General features: G+C 44.4%; 1 protein-coding gene across 3 annotated transcripts in view; it reads left to right on the top strand.

Annotated features, from left to right (window-relative positions):
- DZANK1 (double zinc ribbon and ankyrin repeat domains 1) overlaps nucleotides 1-9669 on the top strand; it is a 35853-nt gene extending 26184 nt beyond the window's left edge. For all 3 annotated transcript variants that reach the window (XM_072140653.1, XM_072140652.1, XM_072140654.1), the window contains exons 18-21: nucleotides 298-378; nucleotides 4947-5074; nucleotides 7884-7958; nucleotides 9362-9669. In XM_072140653.1, the coding sequence (XP_071996754.1) occupies nucleotides 298-378; nucleotides 4947-5074; nucleotides 7884-7958; nucleotides 9362-9527 (450 nt within the window). In that variant the 3' untranslated portion in view covers nucleotides 9528-9669. The remainder of the gene's footprint in view (nucleotides 1-297; nucleotides 379-4946; nucleotides 5075-7883; nucleotides 7959-9361) is intronic.
- The last annotated feature ends 953 nt before the right edge of the window (nucleotides 9670-10622 follow it).

Consider the following 10622-nt stretch of genomic DNA (forward strand, 5'->3'; position numbering starts at 1 on the left):
GCTGTAATGAAGCTTTATTGATGATCCTTGATCCTATTACAGCAGAAAATCCAGTTGTCACTGGGGCAAAAAATTTTTTTGTCTGGAGCTAAGTTAAAATATGGATATAACACAGACTAAGGGCTCATTCCCACAATCATAATGGGAACCGATATGCGGCCGTGCCACTTGTGGACGCATATCAGTCCTCATTGACGTCTATGGCTCCTGGTCACGGTGTGGTGAGCAATATAGGACATGATGATTTTTTTTTTTTCATTTTCACAACAAAACTACTAACACTCAGTTACTTCACAGCCTGAAGATCGCAAGCTTCTGAAGGAAGTTGGACCTAAAGGAGAAGGGAAGATTTCTACAATAGAGGAGCTCTTGGATGAGGTATGTAGAAGGAGAAGTTACCTAGGTTCACTATGGGGCAGATTTATCAAGCTGTCTGAAAGTCAGAATATCCCTGGTTGCCCATGGCACAGCTCAGGTTTTATTTTACCAGTGCTCATGAATATTTTAAAGGGGAGCTGTGATTGGTTGCCATGGGCAACTAGGAATATTCTGACTTTCAGACACTTGATAAATCTGCCCCTATGTGTCTGATCCAGGTTGTCCAAAATATGACTCTATGATTTCTCACCATACAAATGTTTTTGGGTAACAAAACAACAAAAAAACATGTCCATTTCAGACAGGCCAGTTATCGGACTGGCCGTAGCACGGCCATAAATTTTATGTCCTTCTAGGGCGTTATCTAAATCAGAGGTCCCCAACCTTTTTTGCACCAGGGACCGGCTTTAAGCTAGACCAGTTTTCCATGGCCCGGTGGGGGCGGGGCTTTGGTCATATGGGGTGGGGTTATGGATGGGTGGAGCTTATAATACAAGATATCAGGGAGTGTCCGGACCAGATCCATCATATCGGTTTGGTGTAAAAATAAAGCAATGCAAAATGCATACAGCGTATCGCCATGTAGTATAAAATGCATACAGCGTATCGCCATGTAGTATAAAATGCATACAGCGTATCGCCATGTAGTATAAAATGCATACAGCGTATCGCCATGTAGTATAAAATGCATACAGCGTGACGCCATATAGTATAAAATGCATACAGCGTATCGCCATGTAGTATAAAATGCGTACAGCGTATCACCATGTAGTATAAAATGCATGCAGAATACCGCCATGTAGTATAAAATGCATGCAGAATACCGCCATGTAGTATAAAATGCATACAGAATACCGCCATGTAGTATAAAATGCATACAGAATACCGCCATGTAGTTTAAAATGCCTACAGCGTATCGCCATGTCGTATAAAATGCGTACAGCATATCGCCATGTCGTATAAAATGCGTACAGCATATCGCCATGTAGTATAAAATGCGTACAGCGTATCGCCATGTAGTATAAAATGCATACAGCGTGACGCCATATAGTATAAAATGCATACAGCGTATCGCCATGTAGTATAAAATGCGTACAGCGTATCACCATGTAGTATAAAATGCATGCAGAATACCGCCATGTAGTATAAAATGCATGCAGAATACCGCCATGTAGTATAAAATGCGTACAGCATATCGCCATGTAGTATAAAATGCATACAGAATACCGCCATGTAGTATAAAATGCATACAGCATATCGCCATGTAGTATAAAATGCATACAGCATACCGCCAAGTAGTATAAAATGCATACAGCATATCGCCATGTAGTATAAAATGCGTACAGCGTATCGCCATGTAGTATAAAATGCATACAGCGTGACGCCATATAGTATAAAATGCGTACAGCGTATCGCCATGTAGTATAAAATGCATACAGCGTGACGCCATATAGTATAAAATGCATACAGCGTATCGCCATGTAGTATAAAATGCGTACAGCGTATCACCATGTAGTATAAAATGCATGCAGAATACCGCCATGTAGTATAAAATGCATGCAGAATACCGCCATGTAGTATAAAATGCATACAGAATACCGCCATGTAGTATAAAATGCATACAGAATACCGCCATGTAGTTTAAAATGCCTACAGCGTATCGCCATGTCGTATAAAATGCGTACAGCATATCGCCATGTCGTATAAAATGCGTACAGCATATCGCCATGTAGTATAAAATGCATACAGCGTGACGCCATATAGTATAAAATGCATACAGCGTATCGCCATGTAGTATAAAATGCGTACAGCGTATCACCATGTAGTATAAAATGCATGCAGAATACCGCCATGTAGTATAAAATGCATGCAGAATACCGCCATGTAGTATAAAATGCGTACAGCATATCGCCATGTAGTATAAAATGCATACAGAATACCGCCATGTAGTATAAAATGCATACAGCATATCGCCATGTAGTATAAAATGCATACAGCATACCGCCAAGTAGTATAAAATGCATACAGCGTATCGCCATGTAGTATAAAATGCATACAGAATACCGCCATGTAGTATAAAATGTATCCAGCGTGCCACCAAGTAGTATAAAATGCATACAGCGTATCGCCGTGTAGTATAAAATGCATACAGAATACCGCCATGTAGTATAAAATGCATACAGCGTATCGCCATGTAGTATAAAATGCATACAGCGTATCGCCATGTAGTATAAAATGCATACAGCGTATCGCCATGTAGTATAAAATGCATACAGCGTATCGCCATGTAGTATAAAATGCATACAGCGTATCGCCATGTAGTATAAAATGCATACAGCGTATCGCCATGTAGTATTAAATGCATACAGCGTAACGCCATGTAGTATAAAATGCATACAGCGTATCGCCATGTAGTATAAAATGCATACAGCATACCGCCATGTAGTATTAAATGCATACAGCTTGCCACCAAGTAGAATAAAATTCACACAGCGTGCCACCAAGTAGTATAAAATAGATACAATGTACCGCCAAGTAGTATAAAATGCATACAGCGTATCGCCATGTAGTATAAAATGCATACAGAGTACCGCCATGTAGTATAAAATGTATCCAGCGTGCCACCAAGTAGTATAAAATGCATACAGCGTATCACCATGTAGTATAAAATGCATACAGAATACCGCCATGTAGTATAAAATGCATCCAGCGTGCCACCAAGTAGTATAAAATGCATACAGCATGCCACCAAGTATTATAAAATAGATACAACGTACCGCCAAGTAGTATAAAATGCATACAGAGTACTGCCATGTAGTACAAAATAGAAGCCCTGATAAATATACATACAGCATATATACACATAAACAAACAGTAGATACAGCATTTACACACACACACATACACATACATATATACACACACACACATATACATATATACAAACACATATATATACACACATATATTACATATATTTACACATATTACACATATATACACATATTACACATATATATGCAAAGATAAAGTAACCTTACCTCTCTATTGTGTTCCTGGAAATTTCGGTGCCTTGTCCTGCAGCGTTGGTGGCGCGGTGAGGTAGCCAGGAGCGGGTAGTTCGTGAGAGCCGGGAGGCCAGGGAGCCTGGAGCTTAAGCGGAGGAAGGGGGAGCAGGGAGCCGAGAGCCTGGAGGGGGGGACGTTAGCGGAGCCAGGTTGAGACGGGAGTGAAAGGGGAGCCGAGAGCCGGAAGCGGGTAGGTGAAGAACGGTAGGGGTGAGTGGAGCTTGAGCAGGGGCAGGGAGCCGAGAGCCGGGAGCGGGGGACGGAGGGAGCGGTAGGGGAGCGTGGAGCTTGAGCAGGGGCAGGGAGCCGAGAGCCGGGAGCGGGGGGCAGAGGGAGCGGTAGGGGAGCGTGGAGCTTGAGCAGGGTGCCGGAAGCGGGGGGGCAGGGGGAGCGGAGAGCGGAGGGAGCGGTAGGGGAGCGTGGAGCTTGAGCAGGGAGCCGGGAGCGGGGGGCAGAGGGAGCGGAGAGCAGAGGGAGCGGTAGGGAAGCGTGGAGCTTCAGCAGGGGCAGGGAGCCAAGAGCCGGGGGCAGAGGGAACGGAGAGCGGAGGGAGCGTGGAGCTTCAGCAGGGGCAGGGAGCCGAGAGCCTTGAGCGGGGGGCAGAGGGAGCGGTAGGGAAGCGTGGAGCTTCAGCAGGGGCAGGGAGTCGAGAGCCGGGGGCGGAGGGCGGAGGGAGCGGAGAGCTCGCGGCAGTAGCGGCACCGCACAGCGGGCACATCACGTCTTGTACCGGGGGAGGCAGCAGTTCCCCCGCGGGCACTCCCGGGGCCCCGTGTGTTGTGTGAGGTGCGGAGATGAACCGCAGGACCTTGGCCTTCAGAGGCGGTGGAGGCCTAGCCGCTGTGTCAGGGGCCCCCGTGAACAACAATGCCGTCATCTCGGGGCTGCTCTCTGTGGACTAGGCCTCGGCCTGGAGCCTGAGCCGACAACTCAACGGGGGGAGCGGAGCCGCGGCCCCCTGCGCGGACCGGCTGATAAACTGCAACGGCCCGGTCCTGGTCCGCGGACCGGCGGTTGGGGACCTCTGATCTAAATGACTGGCAAAACATGGGGCAGAATGGATGAGATCATCCTTAGGTGATCTGGTATAGGTAGGTAACACATCGTACCATAGACCCCTGCCAAATTGTATGGCTTGTTAGAGAACCAGTTCTATCCTAAAAGCAGCCTTCTGTTCACATTTCTTCATTCTTATTAATTTTTTTATATTTGCCTTAAGTTTTTTTTTTCTGTTCACATTCAGAGCTGTAGTTATAATACTTCAGTGGTTTGCACCAGACATATAGTTATGTAATATCTGACCATTGTCTGTTTTCAGTGGTAACTAGACCAGGTTCTGTATACTCGCGTCACATGAACGGACAAAATGGCATGAGCTAATTTACAGATCCTATATTGTGTGATTAATAAAGTAGGATCTAAACTCCTTTTAACTGTGTTTGACAGAAGAATAAAGGAATAAATGAGGTTTTAATCATTTTGCATCTCCCATTGTTGCAGGGAGCAGATCCCAACTGCTGTAATAATGAAGACCGTCCAGTGCTGACTGTGGCCGTCCTGAATGGACATGATAAAGTTATTCCAGTCCTGGTTCAGAAAGGAGCGGATATAGATCAGCAATCCGGACCGTAAGTGTTTATTCTTCTGCTTACACCTTAATAATGTTTTACACCAAAACTGGAAGAAAACAATACATATTACTTGGGTTTCTTCTGTTATACTGATAAGAGGGATATTCATGATTTATATTTCTTTATCACTTACCCTGAAGATCAGTAGTGATTGCATTGCTTCGCTTTCTAGCCAAGTGGTGTCATGACATTCTCACACATGGCCTGTCTGCAGCTTAGACCCATTCAAATGAAAGGGCCTGAGCTGCAATACCAAATACAGACACTATACAATGCATGGCACTGTGCTTGGTAGTATATAAAGAAGCCACATTAATCTATTGAGCTCTATACTCTCTTCTAACAGCTAACCATACACCCGCTGATCTGATATTAAACCATAGGATGATCAATTAAAGAAATCCTGGAGTGCCCCTTTAACTGAACCAATGAAAACCTGCATTTGCAAAATTCAAAACCGTAGTAGAGTTTGTCCTCACTTATTCACTCACTATTTCCATATTTCCATCTTTCTTATGTGCTTGCTGTCAGGGCCGGCTCCAGGTTTCAGTGGGCCCCTGGGCGACAGTGCCTCACTGGGCCCCTTAGCAGTGAACTCATGTGGTGGCATTAAAAACGCAAAACCTTAAGATACGAATATTAATATACACCCCCCCAGTCAGGCACCATTAATTAATATACACCCCTCCCCAGCCAGAATACAGTAATAAATATACCCACCAGGCTCCAATATTCCACCCCCCCCCCCCAGGCTCCATTATTAATATACACCCCCCCCCCCCAGGCTCCATTCATTTACATACACCCCCCCCAGACTCCATTCATTTATATACACCCCCCCTCCTCCCCCCCAGGCTCCATTAATTTATATACCTCCCCCCACGCACACACACACCACCCTCCATTAATTAATATAGCCCCCAGACAGGCTCCATGAATTAATAAAAAACACATTATTAGTGACCAGCTAAAAATAATAAACGCTAACTTACCTGAAGCGTTGCACACATCTTCTACATCTTCCGAGTGACAGCAGTGTCTGTCGTGCAGCAGCAGGGACGCTGGCGGCGTGACGTCATCACGCCGGCAGCGTCCTGCACAGTATTAGACGCTCCGCAGCAGAAATACATCGGCAGCGCCGATGCATTTATATTGTGTAGTGGTCCACTTGCGGTGCCGCCCCTTGTCAGCCGCGCCGGCACTGTGAGTACGGCGCTTATCTCAATTACATCGGCGAAGTATGCCGATGTAATTGAGCTTACTTATGTTGCCAGTTTGTGCTGTGGGCCCCTCTGGGACTTCTGGGGCCCCGGCACTTGCCCGGGTAAGCCGGGTGCTGGCGCCGGCCATGCTTGCTGTTAAAGAAGCAAGAAAGATTTTCATTGTGGAGAAACATTTTGCAGTAACGGGTGACCCTAGGTTATATGTATTTTACAAGGCACAAATTATCAGGCAGAACTTAGAAAACTTATTAAGCAGAAATGTAGAAAATTCCACAAGTCTCCTCTAACTTTTTCTACCACTTAGTTTTCTCTTCTCTCTCTCCCTCGTATTATACCACATATTCAGTTCCTGTGATTTTTTTGTGTAATAAGGCTTGTCCCAAGTTTAGAAGTTAGCCCATATTCACATAACAGGTGATAACTAGCTGATTGGTGAGGGTACAACTGCTGGACGAACCCCCAGCAATCCAGATACAGGAGATCCGTCTCTCATTAGTGGGTAGAGCAGCAGGAGGAGTATGTGTCCTGCTGCTCCATTCACTAGCTACGTGACTGCCGGAGATAGCCCAGCACAGCGCTCGTCTATCACCAGCTCTATCATAGAACAAAATGGAGCAGAAGGTTAAAGGGCATCTACTGCCAGTATGAAAGACTGTATGCAAATGAGCCTGATGGGCTCCAGGCTCCATAGGTGTTACTGGAGTCTGGAGCCCCTCAGGCTCATTTGCACATAGTCTTTACTCCTGTTGCTAAATGTTCTTTAAATGCTTGTCCTGCGGCTGCACCCACTACTAAGGGTTGGATCTCCTTTCTCCTGTTCTCATGATCGGTGTGATCCTGCTGATAAATTCTAAACCTGGGACAACTTCAGTGATATTTCCCTGCTGCCTTACTGAATGCTTTTCAATAGGCTTTTTTCAATTAAAAGAAAAGTTTGAAAAGTTTACCTATCTCTCTGCAGAGCAGTGTCCCATAGGAGTAGCTAGTGAGGAGAAGCGGTTTCTGCCCCCCCCCCCTTTGGGAAACCGATCCGTCATGCTTCTATATCAAATTTAAAAAATGACTATATCCCTCCTATTTGAAATAGGCAAATAGGCGCATGACTAATCGGTTTCCCGAGGGGTGAGGGGGTGGGTCCACTTCTCACTGACCACATGGGACACGAGACAAAAAAAAAATGCCAATGTGAATCCTCTCTAACCCAAATTGAAGTTATGAAGTAGAAGAGGGAAGTAAGCAGAAAAATGAAAGATCAGGGATCAAAATGCTTTGTCTTTTATACCCACCTTCAGGTAAGAGTTGGAGGACCAGCATTAACCCAATGTGCATGGCCAGTTTCAGAATAATATTGCCATCTTGTGCCCCCATACCCATTTTGATGGATGAGTTAATATAAATTTTTAGACTAGGTAGACAACTTTTTAGTCAAATTTAGCAGTAATTTATTTATTGATTTGTATAGTGCTACGTAATTTGATGGCCCTATATAAATAAAGATATAATATGAAACAGGCAGCTCCAGGGTTTTATTTCTTGTACATATCTCAACAAAATTATCTAATATGGCTGTTTTTTCCTTACAGACACAATAATACTGCTCTACATGAGGCCGTCCTGCTTGGCTTGGAGAGGAAGAAATGTATTGAAGTATTGTTAGGGTAAGAGTTGATATCAAGCCTATTTAAAGAAAATCTACCATCAGAATCAAGCATGATAAATCAGGAACACTTACTCAAAGAACCGGGCCCCGTGATTGTGGTAATCTTCATATGCATTTGTTATCCATGGCCTCCCTTCCTCCTAAAAATCAACTTTTAAAATTATGCTGATGACCCAGAACAGCGCAGAGCCCCTCCATGCTGAAGCTTTACAGGCTGTTACACTGTTCAGGATCACTTTCTCCCTCTCACTGTATGAGATTACATTAGAAAGAGGGAGTTGGGAAGTTCTGAGGGAGCAAGGGTATAACAGCCTGAGTAGCACAAGCATGGAGGAATTCTGGTAACACGCTCTAAATCACTTCCTAAGCATAATTTTAAAAGTATATTTTAGAAGGAAGGAGGCCAAATATAAGATGATTACCATATATGCTTGTTTATATGCCGAGTTTTTCAGCACAAAAAATGTGCTGAAAATCCTCAACTCGGCTTATACACAAGTCAATAGCCAGCCCAGAACTAAAAAAAAAAACAAACAAACATATACTCACCCTCCGGTGGCCCCGATGCGCAGCGCTGCTCCCCCGATGTCAGCGTGGGTCCTCTTCTGTCTTCCGCAGGGCACCGCCATGTTCTTCTCCTGGCCGTTGCATAGTATGACATCAGCAGCGGCCGCCTCATACTATGCGCCTGCAGGCCGGGAAGAACATGGTGGTGCCCTGCGGAAGACAGAAGAGGACCCACGCTGACATCGGGGAAGCAGCGTTGCGCATCGGGGCCACCAGAGGGTGAGTATATGAGTTTTTTTTTTTTAGTGCTGGGCTCTCTGTATACTACTGGGGGCAGGCTGGGCTGGCTGTATACTACTGGGGGCTTGCTGACTATATACTGGGGGTGGGGTATGTCATCAATGCATTTCCCACCCTCGGCTTATACTCGAGTCAATAGGTTTTCCCAGTTTGTGGTGGTAAAATTGGGGGTCTCGACTTATACTCGGGTCGGCTTATACTCGAGTATATATGGTACTAGAGCCACAGTGACTGGATCTTGGAGTAAGGCCCCTTTCACACTTGCACTGTAACAGTGTGAAAATGTTTATGCAACCAGCAGCTGAAGTAAAGCCAAGACTATAGTGTAGATGCACGAAGTTCATCATACAGTAATATATTATTATCTGGAATAATATGGCACTATTAAATATTTTGCACCTCAGTGTAGGATTTGCTCACAATTCTGAATTTTCATGAACTTTTCAATAAAATTGCTCTTTTTCATATGAATTAAAAATCCCAGGAATCAAGCAAAACACAGAAATTAACAGTCACATATGATAAATACCTTACACCTCACAGATAAAATGTCATGTGCTGTGGGGTCTCACAGCTGGTCCTATTTTTATCCAGGTGCAATGCAAGTATCAAAAAGAAAAATGATAAAGGGATGACGGCCTATGACCTGGCCCTGAAGAGCGGGAATGACCAGATCTCCGCACTCTTTGCCTCTAAATTGGGGCAGGGAATGCTGGACAAGCTCACCAAGCCAAAGAACATCAGTCTGGACGTGTTCTGATCCGAGATTTCATATGACAAATCAGAATCCAATGATCTTTAACCAATCATGTTCCTATAATCCAGAAATGATCTGCCTTGATTGGATACATTATGTATACGGTGCCTTTATATTTCCAATAAATGTGTGTAATGTGTTCTTACTTTGCATCTGTGTGGGCTTTTACTCCAGCGCACTGATCCGTTCCTGGAAATGGTTTGCATCTTTAGAAGAACACTACACGGGTAAGACGAGCCGACAGCCAGTGATGTGGAACAGGTCACTTCCTGAGAATATCCCTTGGTCTAGGGCACCCTTTCTGCCTCATTGACTGAAGCTAATGCAGGAACCTTCAGTTTCTACCCAAGTTCCTTGCACTTCCTATTAACCCCTTCATATAATAGCCAGTTTGGGCCTCAAGGGACTAGTATTTATTTTCTGTATCCTGACCTTCCACAAGAAACAGCTCTCTTTAATTTATCTGTCAATGTAGAAATATGAGGGATTGTTTTTTTTTACGCAATGGATCGTATTTTTGACAATGACATTGTATTAAAGGGAAACTGACCTAATAACTGCTACCATTATGATCTCAAACAGGATAATACCTTCCTGTTCATGTTACTTTCATTGGACAAGTGTGATGGCATCATCCACACTGGGCAAGATGTAAATTGGTTGTATAATATTATGGAGGCAGAGCAGTTTTCAGCACTGAACACTGAAGTCAAGCTCTCCCTGCCTTGGAATGTCTCCTCATCCACCAGACTTCAGAGAACCAGTTATGATGTTCCCATATGCAAGACACTCTATTACAATGAAGGTGGCATGCTGAGGTGGGGGATATCAAAACTTCAGTACTAAATTCTACATCTGCCTGACGTTATAGAACCAATTCAGATAATATTTTTTGGGGGGTATTTTTTTGCACCATACTGGGCCATAAAAGACACATGATCTGGAAGTTGTTCAACTGCTTGACAACATGCTAGTAGTGATTAATTAGATCGATTTCTGCTGACAGGTGCCCTTTAAAAGGGGTTTTTCCCACAAAGAAAAGTTGGACCTTATCCATTGGATACGGCCTCAGTGCTGAGACCCCCACAGATCGTGAAA

This window comes from Engystomops pustulosus, chromosome 3 (assembly GCF_040894005.1).
Source record: "Engystomops pustulosus chromosome 3, aEngPut4.maternal, whole genome shotgun sequence".
Taxonomy (NCBI): Eukaryota; Metazoa; Chordata; class Amphibia; order Anura; family Leptodactylidae; genus Engystomops; species Engystomops pustulosus.